Source organism: Aphelocoma coerulescens, chromosome 2, assembly GCF_041296385.1.
Source record: "Aphelocoma coerulescens isolate FSJ_1873_10779 chromosome 2, UR_Acoe_1.0, whole genome shotgun sequence".
NCBI classification, from domain to species: domain Eukaryota; kingdom Metazoa; phylum Chordata; class Aves; order Passeriformes; family Corvidae; genus Aphelocoma; species Aphelocoma coerulescens.
The window spans coordinates 106,168,810-106,186,141 of NC_091015.1; the positions used below are offsets into that span (position 1 = coordinate 106,168,810).

A 17,332-nucleotide genomic window follows, 5' to 3' on the forward strand; every position below is an offset into this window, starting at 1 on the left:
TTCTCTGAACACTTTGTGAACCATTGTGAATCACCACTTGTGAACCCATTGCTTGTGCCATACTGGAGATCAAATGCAGCCAAACTTCTGCCTTTGAAATCCGTGAGTCACATCCTTAGTGGGTGTACTTTAGCATACTACCCCTGAACTCCATGGAGGTGTGCAAAACTATGCTAGCTGAGGCCTTGTAGCCATACAAGCTGCATTTCCTAAATTGCCAAAGTGATTTAGAAGCACAAGTCTCACTGAAGGTTGCTGTCCCCGTGTCACCTAGGCATGGCCTTTTCCTTTTTCCCTCATCCATTTTCATAATGAGAGACATCTTGTCATTACATCAAGATGCAGAGAATAATGTTAAAAGTCGGAAGAAAAGGGGTTTGCATGTGTGTTTTTAATATGTTTACTGCGGATCACTGTGACTCATATCTCCCCCATGAATAACAACTCATGGCACTGCAAACAGTATTACTCTGCAAACAGTATTATATGGGAAATAATCATTTCAAATGCTTCATATTCATATGCAAGTTGGTCTGCTAGTCATTTAAGCCTCATCATTCAAAAACATGGCTGAGGAGGAAGCAGGGAATCATTTATTCTCCTGCATTACCTTTGTACAAAGAAACTTTGTTAACCTCCTTATTTCCATTGGTGTTTACAGCTGCATGGTACTTTCCCAAGTTAAGTGCGTCTTTTGACAGCCTGCAGCCCCTGTTCCTTGCATTATTTATTCCTAGAGAGGTTTGAGCAGAGAAAAAAGGTACCATTACTATTATTTTCTCACTTGGTACAAAGAGGTCAACTATCCAAAGGGCAGAGGGACAATGGAGACTGTTTATTTAGAATGCTTTGATCAGAAGTTACAAACAGACAGACATGGGATGGGGGCAGAGAGGATGGACGTGTGCAGACAGGATTCCTGCACACTTGAGATGGATGCCTCTACCAGATACATTGAAGTCTGGGTGTCACCTATTGATCAGCTCACAGACTGACACTCATCATTACCAGCAACCAAAGGAGCTGCATGGACTCCTCATGCAGAAAGGTTGAGCTGCAATCCAGCTGTGGCTGAAGAAACCTCTCTTGGCCATGTTAGATGAGCAGAGAAAATGGCCCACATGTTGCTGTTTGCTTTTGCTTGAAGAAGCTGCACTACCAAGCGCTGAAGGAAATGGAAGCTGAAACCATTGGTGCTGCACAAGAGGCAGGATACAGCACCCATCCTTGTCACAGATGTGTTGGGAAGTGTGTTTGATCAGCTAATGACTGTACAGTCAGTTTAAGGACTCATACATCCTATGTGCAAATGTGTGACCATTAGTATTGTGTGCAAATGAATTGCAAATAGAACTCCAACTCCCTTCAGCTCTAGAGCAGCTGGTGCTGAATCTGAACTCCTTGAGAGGCCAATGCATTTCTTTCTGTGAGCTGAGACGAAGTCATGGCTCCTGCTTGGGACTGGAGGATGTGGCTTGTATAATGGCACCAGTGGCTCATGTCTTTTGCTTATCAAATAATCACACAGTGTGAAAGATGTCGAAGTTATTGTCCCAACCAATGGAGATGATCCCTCAAGTTACATCTGATTCTTCTGGGTGACCCTGGAAGCAACTCTGTGGGCATATCTGGATGAATCGCCACATGGGGCCAGGGCCTTTCATACTTCCTACTGCAACAGCAAGGTTTCCTTTGCATTTCTTCCCTGCAGTGAGGTGGAATGGTTTCCCCCCTCTCTCTAGCACTGTTACTTTCTGAGTTACAATACTGCCTCTCTCTGTCATCTAGGAATCTGATGCCTTATTGGTTTTTCCTTGATAATCCATTTGGTTTCAAAGGCCACAAAAGTCCTCTCATTCCATTAAAAAATGTGCAGATATGGGACCAAATTCATTCCTGGCTAAGGTCTGTTGGAGTTACATCTGGAATAAATCAGATAGTGCCATTGGATATGTATAAATTGGCTTCTGTAGCTAGAACAGCAATTAAGGAATGTGCCTTCCCCTTTCAACTTCCATTGCGTTAATTGCCGTCATTCCTTTTGGAGAATGCCGAGAGCTGCGAAACTTGGATTCAAGAAGTACTTTTCATTTCTATAAAACACACTGAATTTTGCCTTTGAGGTTTTTCCTTTGGGGAAGAGAGTGGGTAGCATGAGGAGGGGAGGAGGAATGGAAGGGTTTTCCCAGTTCTCAGGCTTTGATTGTATATGCTATGAATATGAAGGCTTGAAATGAAACACCCAATAAAATGAAGTTTTAAAAATAAAATGAAGAATTTGAAGTTTTAAGCTTTATCCTTTTTTTTTTTTTCCTTATCTTTCTGTAGTAGCTAATATCTGGGGTTTTCATTGGTTCATTCTGCCTTTGCAGTGCAAGCCAGCAGTAAGCCGAAGCAGGTCCTCCAGTTTAAGTCTAACAGTTGAAAGTGCTTTAGAAAGCTTTGATTTCCTGAACACCTCTGACTTTGATGATGAGGATGGTGGTGGTGTGGAGGTTTGTAATGGTGGAGGAGGTGCAGACTCGGTATTTTCAGATACTGAGATTGAGAAAAATAGGTAAGTTTGTAGTACCTGCCACCTGCGCTTACGCCAAACTGACACCCTGGCTCTTTGTCACTAACAGGGGATCTTGGTGCACAATTTATTCAAGGAAGACTGACTAATCCTTGATGACTTTTAGGGTCAGAGGGCTCCCCATGGCTGCTGCATACAAAATCTTTAGTTTCCAGGACCACTTTTTTTCCCCCCTGTTCAAATATATGCAGTCTGTCCTTCAAAGGAGAAGGGTTAATTAAATTAAGCTGACATCAATACTGGCAGAGCCTCTTCCTTGACATAGGTTTGGACCTGGCTTTCCTTGGATGTAATTACTAATTCCTCTGTGGTTTTTCCCCCCCTCCCTTTGTCTTTTCTCTCTAGCCGAATGAGTCTTTGCAGTGGATTAAGCTTGTCAGTAACAATAACACAGGGCCAGATTTAAGCAGCATGATGTAGGTTTCCTTTGGAATGTAAGAGTGATGGCTGGTACTCTGTTCATGGCCCTGCGTGTTACCTGCCCTTCTTTCATCACTTTTGGTCTTTCTGAGAAAAAAAAAAAGAGCAAAAAAAGAGAAAACAAAAAAGCTGTGGTGTTGTGCCGTGGCCTGCCATTGTTGTGTGACTTTAAGATGCTGTGCTTCAATCATTAGATCTTAAAAGCATGTTTGCATCCTTTGAGCTGACACGATGCCCAGCAGGCACGTAAGCGGCACTAGAGCTGGAAAAAAAGAAAGGAACACAGTTCCCTCACACCCTGTGCTTTCCAACCAGGGAGCTGTACTACTCACAGCTTGCTTAAAGCAATTTGAGTGCAACCAGCAACCACCATGCAGTTCCCATCATCTCATGTCCTCATTCCAGAATAAGACTTGGTGGGAAGAAAAATTTGGGAAATTGTGTTGCTTGCTAAACTGGCACTCTGACCTCAGTCCAGTCTGTGCTGATTTGAGGATCTAGCTTCAACCAGTTAAAATAGAAATTAAAATTTCTTTTTTTTCCCTCTGGCTCATCCCAGACAGTGCAGATTCCCGCTTCCATTTTTAGATGTGTAAGTGTGTGACTCAGTGTAAAGACTGCAAGTGTTGAAACTTCTGAACTTGTAGCCAAACACACTTGCCATCTGGGGACTGACCTCAGGCTTTGCATTTAAACACAGGGAGGATCATTTGTACAGCAAGACAATATTGGAAATAATGATTTAAAACACAGTAAGACTAGCTCTACACTTTCAGAAACAATTGGCAAAGTAAGCTGTACACATTGTGTCTAAAACAGCATATGAAAACATCATGTCTCTTAGTTTAGCAGTGGTTTTCCTTTCCTTCTGCAGTGAGCCTTAAATTTGGCAGGAGGAGGACTCAGAAAGCACAGAGCTGTTATTAGTAGCTCAGTGCTTGAGAAGGTACAAATTGTCACGGTGCTTAATCCAGAGCAACTGGGCAGGTGATTCATCACAGATGGGAGAAAGCTGTCACCACCAAGGGACAGTAACCACGGGTTAACAAAGCTTGCTGTTGAGGGCATCACATCACTTAAGGCAGGCCAGTCAGGGGACAGGTCTATCCCTTAGATGGGTATGTCCCTCCTGCACCCGGCCAGGGCAGCCCTGCTCCTTTGTGATATGATGTGCTCATCACCAGGTTTCTGGGTACTTTCAGCTCTTCTGCCGTGCTCTTTGCTCATCACCTTGTGTGTGAGTGTGGGGGGTGTGGGTGTGTGTCTGCTGTGGCAGCAGCCAGCCCTGCACTGACCTCCTCCTCCCTCCCTCCTCCCCAGTTACAGGACGGAGCACCCAGAAGCCAGAGGCCACCTGAGCGAAGCTCTCACCGAGGACACGGGCGTGGGCACCAGTGTGGCTGGCAGCCCTCTGCCCCTGACCACAGGCAACGACAGCCTCGATATAACCATAGTTAAGCACTTGCAGTATTGCACCCAGCTCATTCAGGTACCAGGCCTGCCTCGTTTGGGGGCATTTATTTTAAAACCATTCCTGCCTGCAGCATGGGTACAAGCAGGCTGGCAAGGTCAGCGCTGCTCCTGCGAGGCAGTGGGAGAGCAGGGCTGGGATGGACACCATACTGGGGTAGGATGGTGACCCCCTCACCCCAGCCAGATGTGCCTCCATCGTTTCCATCCTGGACTGTTTTGGAGCAGACCTGGCATGTGAACTGTGGGGTACTTGGCACGAGCTGCCAGGAGGGCTGAGGGGCAGGGCAGTGGGGGACAGGGGCAGCCCCTGCTCTGGGTTACAAACTCCTGCTGGCTTCGCTGGGAGGTCCTCAGTGGAGTCAGTCCCCAGTTAAAGCAGCCCATGTCTTCAGAGGTAAAGCAGGAACCCTGTCCCCATTGTTTACCTGAGCCCCAGATGAGGCTGCAGCATTCAAGAGCAGAAATGAATTTTTGCACGAGGCAGAGAAATTCTGTCTGCAACAGACACAGTGAAGGCAGCATGAGACAGCCCCCCTGGGACATCAAAATTGTCAGTTCATGCTCACAACTAGAGGAATTTTTCTGTAGTTTTTTTTCAGAGCCCGTGCACAGCAAATGTGAATTTAAACATCCAGTAAGTGAGGGCATCAGGGTTTTCTTGACAAATCAAAACATGCTGCAACTTTCTCTTTACAATTATTTTGTTCTTCCATCTAAGATATAATTAGCTTTATTTTCCTAAAGGCTCATTGAAGCCATAGAGCACGAGCCTGATTCCAGCACCCTTAGTGCTGGGCTGGAAACTCTGCTGACTCACAACTATGAGAAGAAGGGAGGCTTTTGGTTTCAACACAAGAGTACACAGTAAATACACAGCTGAGTGGGGTGAACTTGAACTACATCCACACACAGAGCCGATTTGGTATGAACATTATTTACTGCTGAAGAAGATGCAGACAGCAGCAGTAGGAAGTATTATCAAGGGTTAATTAATTAATAAAATTAGTAAAGGCACCTAAGGAATTGATCAGAGCTGAAATGGAGTGAAGAAAGAACAACCTGTGGTCTTCCTCTATGCAGGGCTGTCCTGGAAGTCTACAGGCTATGTTGTGTGAAAGTCAGACTAATATTCTTGTCTGGCTTTAAGTCTTATGGTGACAGGTTTCTTTAGCTTTGGAGAGTGTGTAAATCAGAAATTATGCAAATGGCTGCTTGGATACTCAGGTGTCTGGATCTGTATGTAGATATTGAAGGTACAAGGAATGATGCATATCAACTAGGACCAAAAAATATCCCAAAGACTAAAAACTTTTTTAAGTTGAGGAGATCCTGTGGTTCCAGGCAATGAATTTGTCATTGCACTTGAGGTGGTTTGGAGTTTTTTGTTTTTTTCTGAGGCTGGGGTTTTTTTTGGTTCAATGACTTCTTTTTGTCTCTTCCCATTTCTCTTCACCAGCAAATTGTGTTCTCCAGTAAAACACCATTCGTGACAAGAGACCTCCTGGATAAGCTGTCCAGGCAGATCCTCGTGGTGGAGAATATTGCAGAGATCAGCACCGAGAACTTGGGAAACATCACCTCTCTTACTGATGGTAAGAGCTTAGGGGGTTTCCTTCTGACAAGGGTTTGTTTGGCACGGGAAATAATCGCTGCGCAGAGCTCGCCAGCGGTGCAGGAGATGCCACTGCAGTAAGGGCTGGCTCAGGGTCACCAGGAGGTGCAGCAGTCACCACAGGCAGGCAGGTGTCACCTCCATCTGTCCTCAGCACTGGTATCCAGAAATACGCAGGTGAGAAAAGACTTCTTATCCAGCTTGATGTGCAGAAGATGGACAGATGTCATTGGTGGAATGGGGTAGGGATGCTACCACTTCTGAAGACCTAAATTCTCCTTCCACCTTTCTTCCCTGGGGAAAGGCAGGATTTGCATTACAATATCAGAGGCATAATACAACTCTTTGAACATTTTCATTTTTAGTCATCTTTGTGGAGAACTACTTAGTTATTTTTCTTTTTGCATCTATTTTAATACTTGGAAGAGTTTGACAAACACATAGTTACCATTATGTACACTCTGGCAGGATAGGTAAATACTACAAGGTGTATTTACTATATCAGAAAATTGAGGCAAAAATTGAGTGACTTACTTGAAGTCACAGAGCAGTGCTAGGACAGGGACCAAACTTGGGCACACCATTTGTGGTGTTCCCCTAGTATTTTGTGCCATCTAAAAGGAAGAGACATCAGTTCCAAGAGCTGGATCAGGAGAAAATGTTCTCAATTACAATGGGAAACAGAAAAAACATGTTACAAACATGGGGTGAGCACATGGTTGTGCTCTGTGAAGGCAATGGCTCAGGGAAACCCAGGGAACAGTAACTGTCCATCAGTGGGATAGGGTGAGATTTCCTCCACTCTTACCATCTTTTCTCAAAATCAATGCCTCCAGCATGGCTTTATCATTCATTTTGTCTTCTCCAGCAATTCCAGAGTTCCACAAGAAGCTGTCACTGCTGGCTTTCTGGATGAAGTGTACTGGCCCTTCAGGAGTGTATCACACCTCTGCAGACAAGATGATGAAGCAGCTGGATATCAATTTTGCCACCACAGTGAACGAGGAGTGTCCAGGACTTGCAGAAACAGGTACAAACTACTGCAAAAAATTGTGTTAGCCATCAAAATGGAGAAGAGTTGTGTACTGAGCTTTGTTCTCCAACCCCTTGGAGATCTGTTTGGCCACAGCTCCAAGATCTCATTTGAAAACTAATGTTAAACTCTTGAAACAGTTTTGGCCCAAATTATCAGATCATACTAGGGGAGAAAGGTGAGGTTTATAAGCTAACCAGAAAGTAAGTCTATTCCCAAATACGGGTTTGTAAGTGATTCAGTGAATCAGGAATCCTTGCGCTTAGTTTTGTGTGTCTGTATAATGTCCCCACCCCAATACAGTGCACTGGGAAGAAATTAATCCACATTCAAATGAGTTTGTCTGGACACAGGTTCTTATCTTGAGTGGACTGTACCACACCTCAAACTCCAGCTATACTGACTAGCTCTCCTGTGGACAGAATGGGGATGGGGGCTGATTTGCCCAGGGGTGGGCACCTGCACTGTAGATGCCTATGCAGGGCAGTGTTCTCCTTTCTGCTCCATGCCATGGCTCTCACAGACACTGCTGCAGACTAGCTTTCTGCATGCCACACACTCATGCAGGAACATAAAAAATAGCAAAGCCAAATCCTGCCTCTGTGCATGTCTCCCGTGCCTCAGTGGCACTGTGAGGGTGAAACAGGCAGTGCAGAGGTTTTACAATTCAGGATATTGTTTAGGTGGAGATGATGCTGTATGGATTGCACAGGAAGCTGCACTAGCCATCTGTAAACTGGCAGAGGTTTGTCCTTACAAAGATATTCTCTGGTAATGAGACCTAGACAGGGAGAAGGCCTGTCCAGCTTCTAACCTAATCCCAGCTGAGTTTAGAAACATGGGCAAGTACCTGGTCTCGCAGATTCAGTTCTTTCTTTCTAGTTTTGAAGTGCACTGTGTCATTTTGCCAGCAGCTTTTGCTCTCACTAATCTGTCCTTTTGTCCATGGCTGCCTGCAGTCTTTAGGATCCTGGTGTCTCAGATCCTGGACCGGACGGAGCCTGTCCTCTACTCCAGCATGTCCTCTGAGACCATTACTGTCTTTCAGTATTACAACTACTTTGCCAGCCACAGTGTCAATGACCTTGGAAGCTATTTGCTACAGCTCGCAAAAGAAGGTAGGGTATATAAATTCTGCTGGCTAATTAGGGAGTACATGCCTGTCCTTCTGTGCTCAACACAAAGCAGTTGAGGCTGATTTTGCAAAAGGAGAGAAAAGAGACAAAGAAGTGCCCTGGCTACTAAGTGAATGCACCTGAACTGTTGTACATGTCAAGGGAAAGGAGCCAATGAAGACAGACCCTCAGTCATTTCTATTTCCATATTTAAATAGGAAAAAACTGTGTTGAAAGCATTGTTTTTAGGAAGTGGCTGATGGTGGTGGGCTGAGCCCGAGGTCTGGGAAGTGTTCTGTACCCACAGCTTGGATGATGTCATGCTCTTTCACCATCTGTTATGGAGACACCTTCTGAAGTGCTGAGCAATTCTCAGGAACCAAGGGATCACAGCACCTCAGAGTTTTGCAGGCTCTGCCACCAAGAGCTAAAGAGAGAAGCAGATGCTGCACAAAGTGTGCTGGACTGCAGTCCCTGGAAGCCAAGTTTTCTTCTCTATTTGAGAGGGAGTTTGAGGAACCTCGCCTAGTTTTCCTTTTTATTTCGGCATACTAGGGAGCTTTTGCTCAAAAGCCTGGAAGCAAAATGGCATTTCACCTCACCTCTGAAATATATTAGCCCTGGCTCTTGTTGGCAGACATCAGTCTATCCAGGAAGAGCTCTCACAAAGATGCTCTGGAAGCCAGTACACTGACAAGGATTTTTGGTTTCAATTGTTAGAGCGAGAATTTACATCTTTCAGCAGAAAGCAGAGATTTAACAGGTAGACTTTTAGCTCTGGGTAGGAGTAAGTGCTGCACTATCCCACACAGCCCATCTACTCCTCTCCTCCCTTGAACAGTGTCTGAGAAACTGGCCCAGTTTAAAGCCCAGACAATTCCCCATGCAGACACACTGCCACGCTGCAGTTGCTCAGATGGGGATTTTTTTCATATCCTTTGTGTGTGTAGTATAAATCAAGGATTGCTAGTGAGGAAAGGATCAATCCAAAATACTGAGAGGATGAAGTAAGTAACACAGACCTTTTTCTTGCACTTCTAGCATCTGTGGTTCAGGTGCTGCAGTCAGTGAAAGATGGAAAACTGCAGCAAAATGTCTCCAAAATAAACTCCAATAACCTTCCACCACAGCAGGAAGTTTTGAGAGCTTTGGCTTTACTTCTCAATGAAAATAAAAATGAAGTCAGTGAGACTGTGGCATCGCTTCTGACAGCAACTGCAGAAAACAGGCACTTCAGGGAGAAGGTAAGTGGCAGAAAATCACCTGTCACATGAGAGACTTGTGTCATCATGGCTTTTTTCTACCTGTATGTCTCAAATATCTGTGCATATAAAATAACTGCTCCAAGCTTGATTTAAACTGATCCAGAGGGATATCCTGTCTATTTTTTCTGCACATGTGCAGGTCTGTTTCTGTCTTTATGCCAGTCTGCTTCTACTTGTCATTACGCTAAACAGGTACTAACCAAAACTGCAAATACTTACTGAGTCCTGTGCTCTCCAGCTATCTTCCACACTTCAGCATTTCTGCTGCCCTGTCTCAGACTTGGCTTCAGTCCAAGGCTTCAAGGTAACAGTCCCCAGCATCACCAACATGAAAAGACGTAGGTCTCAGATTTTTTTTTTTTTTTTCCAAAGGCATCTGCCATTTATGGGACTTCCCACCATTTCCGGAGCAGATGGACTGCCTTGGGCAAACACAGCTCAGCTGTGAGAGCTAAGATTTGGGTCTATCACCAGTACCAAAAGCAACAAGCAGGGACAGGTTAAACACAGAAATTAAATAGAGGGGAGAAGGAGGAGTAAGAAGAAATTAGGGGTTGGCTTCTACCCTTTCATGGCAGACCTTTCCCTACTATCCTTCTTGTTCTTTGTTGGGAAAGAGCACAAGAAAAGATGGCTGGAAGAGGAAGAGTAGTAGAAGGAAGGCAAAGAGAGGAGAAAAAGGAGCTCGTTCTATCAATTCAGTCCCCTCCTTTGCTTGCTCTCCCACTTCATCTTCCATTTTTGCAGCCTCCTGGTATTTCATACCATTCTTCTCCATCCCCAGCTTCCTGGAGGCAGCATCTCAGGGAAAATATAACCTTCTCCTGGAACAGGCATGTGTAGCTGATACCTGATCCACTGCCTGCAGGAAGGACCACGGTGTGCCTTCTGTGAGGGTATTATGCAGCCTTATGCTGCAGATGAGTTCACTGCACAGCTGAGTGGTGCTGAGATTTGCTGCTCAGTAGCAGCTACTAATTTCTAGGGCCAAGCAGTAAACTGTCTAACAGCTCCTACTAACATTGTAATCATTATTAAGTCTCCCTGGGGTCTATACCAACTAGTTCATTATTGCCCCTTCATTAAAGAGACCGTCTCAAGGGCCGGCTCTTGAGATATTTAGACTCCAAGGCACATTCAGAGATCTTTGGTGATGTATGGTGAAAGGCCTTGAAAGGTGCCAGATTTTGCATCTCACTTTAACATGAACTTTTCCTCACCAAAAGCTGGCCTGAGACTACTAATCTACGACTTGTGGTCTGGCCTGGATTTGCTGTAGGGAATTCCTCCCTGCCCCATTAACTGTACCATCCCACATGCTCACTGTCAGGGAGGCACGCTGCAATTGCTCTCCTTTTAACAGGGTAGCAATACCTCCGTGCTCCACCCTTCTGCTCCATGGAGGCACAGACATTTTCATTGCTGTTCTTCTCCATCTGTTTTCAGGCCTTGATTTATTACTGTGAAGCACTAACCCAGCCCAACCTCCAGCTGCAGAAAGCAGCTTGCTTGGCTCTAAGATACCTCAAGGTAAGAGACAAGGAATACACAGTGGTGCTTGGCTTTGCTTTACAGAAAGGACATCTGATAGGTACAAACAACAAAATAGAAATTGCAGTAACAGCAGCAGTAGCGTTTTTGTTTTGTGTTGCTATGCTCCATCCTTTTTCAGATAAAGGGAACGGTTTAGAAGCTTCTAAACCACAAACACTTGGGCTCTGCGACCTTGGCAAAGTTTAAATCTTTTGTGTATCATCTTTTCCTCCCCCTCATATTGACTTCAGGAGACTTAGTTCCACTTCACAGAGAAAAAAAAATCCATCTGCAAAATCCTGGCTGAGAAGGATAAAAAAATGCTTTCCCAGGATAAAATTAGCTCTAATGCATGTGAGTTGCAGTAGCAGAAAAGAGAGATCACAGCTTGTTTTGTGACAAATAACTGGTACATCTGGGCACTACAGCTTCAGCTAGAATCTGGTACCATCTTTGCACTCTAGCCTATGACAGGATGGGAAAATGCACTTTTGTTTTGAATGTATAGAGCCATGGGAGACAGCAGCCACCCAAGCCTGGCTGGTACAGGACATGGGGAAAAAAATGTGTTCCATGAGACAGACGCATTTTGGACTGACAATTTCTCCCTCTAATCTGTCCCCTGGAGGACAGCTCTAAACTGTAACTTCATCCCAGTCACAACTGATGCCATCCAATACATAATCCAGTATTGTTTAAATATGAAGAAACTTCTCCCTTAAATGAGAAGCTAGCAGGCATCCCTGAGTGGCAATGGTGAGGGACATTACACCTCTGCTGCATGCAGAGTGCAGGAGGGTTTTTGATTGCTCAGAAAAACTCAAGACTAGGAACCAGTGTTGGGAACTGGAGCTAGACAAGTTTAACTTGAGCAGTGTGGCTCCAGTGAGTCTTGAATAGTGAGACTAGCAATGGCTGGGGAAAAAAGCTACTGAGGGGAGGTATCAGCATTTGGGATCTTCAAAGAAAAAGCTGAAGCTGGAAGTTATTTCTTCAGAGATGGAAACTCTGCAATGGATAGGTGGCTGTGGATGGGATAACCCAAAGGCAGTTTAATCCACACTGGTTGCACAAGGTCCCACTGAAGCTCTGAGGGTTTTTTCAGATTGCAGCAAGCTCCATGTTGCTGTGGCCCCATCACTCACAAGCATTCGAGCTGGAGTCACCCAGTGTGCACCCAGTGCAGACTTACCCCGAGTCACACACAAACGAGCAGCTGAAGACAAGGTGGTGAGATTTAATGGCTCTGCTAGCAAAGCCCTCATTCCGAGCATGTAGACCAGACCTGTGCCCCTTGGGTCAACAGGGCTCATACAGATACCGACTCTGTGGCTCAGTGCCTCTTCTGTGTGTCACACTGGGGCAGTACCTGCCCTTCCTTTCACTCATCTCTCTTGTAGTATTAAATAGCCAGCCAGAAACACTATGGCAGCTGCTCTCCCCAAAGACCTGACATTTTCGTATCAGAGAACAGAATTATTCCTTGCTTACTTCCCAAAGTAGCAGAGGCAAGGCAGAAGTATGGAAATATTGGTGAGCACAAGCTTGACATACTTTATAGGAAACCCATTCTCAAGGCCCCTGTCTCGTATTTCCCTGCTGTACCCTTACCTTGGCACTTTTATGGCCTTGGTCCACAGCCCATCACCCATCCTACAGTCAGAAGTAGCAGACATAGCTGGTCTGCCACATTTATGTATGTAGTGCATATGGTAGGAAAATTAGAAAGCAGCAGAAAATATGCCTCCTCCAAATGCTTCCCCCCAGGGAAACGCCATTCCTTCTGTCTCCACCAAAGTCCTTCACTTGGAGTGGAAAGGGCGATGCAGAGGATGGCTATTATTTCCATGCAAGGTTGTGGAAAAACCCCAGAGTGTACTGTGTGGTGCTAATGCAGTTCTTTTTGCACTTCCCAGGCTACTGAGAGCATTAAAATGCTGGTCACGCTCTGCCAGTCTGACAATGAAGAGATCAGAAAAGTGGCGTCCGAAACCCTACTCTCCCTTGGTGAGTTGACTGATTTGGAGCACTATTTAATTGTATTTTTCAACAAAGCAGCATCTATGACACCTGAGTAATGCAAATGTGAGACTCTAAATTGAAACAAAACTTTACATAGTGACTCAAACAGGTCAGAAAATACAAATTCTTAAAAATCATTCACTTTGAAAATGAGCCAAAAATAGAGAAATTGAATTGTGTGAGTCTGGAGGGTGAAGTAGAAAAGGAAAGATAGCAAAGGAGAAGTTGAGAAAACAGAAATAATTGATAATTAATCTGTACAGTTTCAGGGCATCAGTACTTTAGTGGCACAGAAAAATTGTGTTTTTCTGGCCTTTTGGCTGGGCATGAATTTCTCCTCCATGGGGGGGGTGGGGGGATGTCCTTGTGTGATTGTAGTTATGCAGACTCTTCAAATATGCTCTCTTTCATTCACCACTTCAGCAGGAATTCAGTCTGTTGTTGGACATGTTATTGCTCAGGTTATAAAACAAGCAGCCCAGGGACACTTTTGAAAACTCTGATTGCTCTGCCATTCTTCCAGACAACATAGAGAGACCATTTTTCATTCCTAATGGCCAGTTCAACGCACTAGACTCAATGCCATCTTCATGAAAGTGCATATAGATGGCAGTAGCTAAGGAAAAAGGGGTTGAAAGACACAATTATATTTAGCAAACATACTGCTTTCTCTTTTTCAGAAGTATAGAAGTAAAGATGTGGATAGACTCACTTCTTTAAAGTTCCAGGAAGTGGGAGATGGATAAATTTTATATTGTCCAAGGCTGAAGTGGATAAACATTGTTTACCTCAAGTACGTCACAGCAGCAGCTGAGACCTTGGCAAGCTTAGGTCAATAGGTCATTCAGAGTAAGACAAGTGTACAGATACTGTCATCTAATCATACAAGCCACATCTGCTTCTGTTTGGCTTTAGATAACCAAGCAACATGAGAAAAAAAAAAAAGAAATTTGAACATTCAGAGCGTGTTTAACTTTTCCAAGTAATTTCTGAAATTCCTTCTAACAAGATAGATTTTAAGAAGGGGTAGAAGTTACTGGCCAATCAGTCCTTTCTAACAGCAGAGGCCAGTATTTTAAATGTTCTAGGGCAACAACATAATACATTACTATTCTTTATCATTTTGCATGCAGGTGAAGATGGGAGACTGGCATATGAACAGCTGGACAAATTTCCCCGGGAATTTGTTAAAGTTGGAAGCCGCCGTGGAACTGAAGCTGCCACAACTTTTTAGGTTGAAAAGAACCTGCTAATATTTAATAGGCATTAAAGTAGGGTGAAGCTGCACTTCAGTGTGGGGAGCAGAAGAAAGACTTTGAAGAATTCTGTGAGAATGTTCCCAAATGTAGCAATTTACAGACTTCTTAAAGAAAAGCAAAATCTAAAAACCAGCTTAAGGGTTCCTATTGGCTCCTCATTGCAGCTCATGATGGAACAGCTGGATGCTGAGGAACAATACTTTCTTTACTGGTTCTAAACAAATTAAGAAATTGCAGTTATTCAGCCTCAACAGACTTCTGTGAGGTTTTTAGGACTTGGCATCTCCACGTATTTTCCTATTGTATTTACTTCCTTGAAGTTGTTGTGAAAGCTTGAGATGTGCGATACCGTATCTAACGAGGACAATCGGGAGGCCACCTGAGCAGGACTGCAAAGAAGCTTTCCCTCAAACCCCAAGCGAAGTGTCTGCTGCCATGCAGTGCCCCCAGCAACACTCCAGTGGCAGGAAACGCTGCTCAGCTTTCTCAGTTGAGTCTTGGTAATGAAATACAGGGAAAGTTCTACAAGGCTTGCCTCGAGAAACAGCTGATGTAAACCCTGGGAGGCATCACTTTGGTGACTCATTCTAAATGCCTCCACTGGTCTTTTATTCCCTTCTCTTGCCCTCCAGCAAGAAACCATCATTAATCCAGCTATTCATGAGGGGGATCAAACAATCATGTAGGTTTCTGAAAACTAAATGAAAAGGTAAAGTGCATTTATTTATTCTGAGAAGAAGGAGTGAATACAGCTAATTGCACGGGTCCCCAAAACCATTTTGTCCTGCAAGTTGCAGGCAGAATTAGATTTCATACATTCTAATTAGTGGAGCATAGTTTCTATAGAGTGATTTCAATATAAAGAACAGAACAAACTAAGTGGACCTTGGAGGCAGTAATAAACAGAGGGGGAAGTGAATGCACCTCCCCTCCCTGCACTGCAAGGATTAAAGACAGCGAGTGCTTCAAACTCTTGATTACGAGCCTTAAGTTAACAGAGGAGGTGAATAGAATTTAACAGAAGAGTGTTCCTGTACTGTGTTCATTATGCATGAAATGCTATTTAGATGTCAATTGAAGTATCCAAATTTGCATAGACGACATAGAAAATATTGCAAACAGTTCACATCAAAAGGAAACCTTGTGAGCCAAACACTTTGGCAGGCAGGGGTCATTTTGTCTTTTTTACTGTGAATGTTACAAGAATGTACATATCTGTATATTTATAAATATATATATTCTTCCTTTAATTAAAGAAGTACATTTTGTACAGCACAAAATGCTTACTTGTTTACTGATGGATATAAACTCTTTTTGCAGAAGGTGAAATAGCCATGTTATGGTTTTTATACTACACCTGTCCCATCAGCTGAATTCTTTTGAGGTGTCCTTTTGTATCTACTTTTTTTTTTTAATATTTTTTTCTTTTAGTTTTGTGGCATTTGTACTCACCATATTTCCTATCACATTTAAGTTATAATAAAGATTATTTTTTAATTACTAAGCACATCAGTCCATATGTATAGTCACTCTTTCCATCAGCAGCCTCTTCACTATCAGGCTCATAGTTTCAGTTCAGAGCAAGCCAGTTTTGTGTATCATTCAAGATACTTACCAAGAAAGGCTCCACAGGACTACCATAAAATATGCTGAAGAGGCTCCAGGATTGTTGCCACACTTGCAATGATTACTCTTTCCTCCTGTGAAGACAGACTCTCCTCAGACAGAAGACATTCCTTCCATTCATTTTCCCTTTTCAAACATTGAGGCTTACAGCACACACCTTGGGGAATGCAGAACTGCCTATGGAGCAGGGAGCCAAAGCTGCAGAGAACAGGGGGAGCTCACATAAAGAGGTACTGCACCAAATGGAGTGTGTATCTCATCTCATCTATCACTGTAGTTTAAAGACACCCTTTGAGAAGTTTATTAGCCTAAAGCTGATCTGCTACACCCTTACAACCATTAAAATCATGCATACAATTCAAAAGAACCAGATAGGAAGGAGCAAATTGTGCTCTAAAGTCATTGAGGAAATGCACAGGGTTTTTAGTATGAACAGTTAGACCAAACTTGGTTCCTGTTGTGGTATCTGAGACTGACAAGTTTGAACCCGGGATACAGATGTATAGAGGCTAAGTTTCACCTGGAGCATTAAAACTGTCTTAGAAAACTAAATACACAAATAACTGTCTTCTAACAGGATTCATGACAACTGTGACAAGTGAACATACCTTAAAGCTTCCAAAACCTGAAGGCAAGTAAGTGACCAAACCTTTAATTTGTCTCATAGCTTGTACATTTTTACACTTGCAGAGCTGACAGTGCTGCCTCTTCCTGGCATATTAACACACTCCTTCTTTGTGGAGTAGGAAAAACCAGATGCACAGAGGTGAACATTACAAGGCTCATGCTTACCGACTAGTAAAGAAGGAAGCAGCAGGCAGTAATTACAAAAGCTCATAGGGCTGCAGCAGGCTTACTCGGACAAATTTAAAGGTCAGGGCCACCCCAGGAAAGTATGTTAGGAAAAAGTTCCCATACCAAAGTAGCTCAGCAACAGTGGAAGAGATGAGGAGCTCGCTAAAAGTGCACTTGGGAAAGGGGTTTATCTTGTGGTAAAGGTACCCTGACCTTACACTGTGGTGGCTTTTAGTAGCCCTGCCATGCTGTAACTGTCTCAGCATTTGGCCCCATAAATAGAAACCTGTAGCACCCCTAGACTACTGTAGCTATAGCAGCAGGTTAGGCTGCCCAGTTTCACACTGCTACTGGCAAGGCCTCTTGTATCCATTAAACCTTCAGGAAAGTTATCCTCTATAGCTTCAACCCTATCCTGCAGTCTGTGATATACAGATTAATGTGGACTTTAATTAGGAGTCAATACAACTGCCAGACTGTGTATCTTAAGTATGGCTCCCTGCTTGGCAGCAGGATTATCCTGAGGAAAGGATCCACAGCACCCAGCTTCAAATGGCTGCAAGTACCCCCAAGGGTTTCACTTGGAACACGTCCCAATCACATT

The 17,332-nt window shown here is 43.9% G+C and overlaps 1 protein-coding gene across 2 annotated transcripts in view; it reads left to right on the plus strand.

The window, feature by feature from the left end:
* Positions 1 to 15,814, plus strand: part of RIPOR2 (RHO family interacting cell polarization regulator 2) — a 68,817-nt gene extending 53,003 nt beyond the window's left edge. For both annotated transcript variants that reach the window (XM_069004293.1, XM_069004294.1), the window contains 9 exons: positions 2,373 to 2,557; positions 4,316 to 4,484; positions 5,925 to 6,060; positions 6,949 to 7,110; positions 8,073 to 8,231; positions 9,270 to 9,472; positions 10,940 to 11,023; positions 12,943 to 13,033; positions 14,182 to 15,814. In XM_069004293.1, coding sequence (XP_068860394.1) covers positions 2,373 to 2,557; positions 4,316 to 4,484; positions 5,925 to 6,060; positions 6,949 to 7,110; positions 8,073 to 8,231; positions 9,270 to 9,472; positions 10,940 to 11,023; positions 12,943 to 13,033; positions 14,182 to 14,282 — 1,290 coding nt within the window. In that variant the 3' untranslated portion in view covers positions 14,283 to 15,814. The remainder of the gene's footprint in view (positions 1 to 2,372; positions 2,558 to 4,315; positions 4,485 to 5,924; positions 6,061 to 6,948; positions 7,111 to 8,072; positions 8,232 to 9,269; positions 9,473 to 10,939; positions 11,024 to 12,942; positions 13,034 to 14,181) is intronic.
* The last annotated feature ends 1,518 nt before the right edge of the window (positions 15,815 to 17,332 follow it).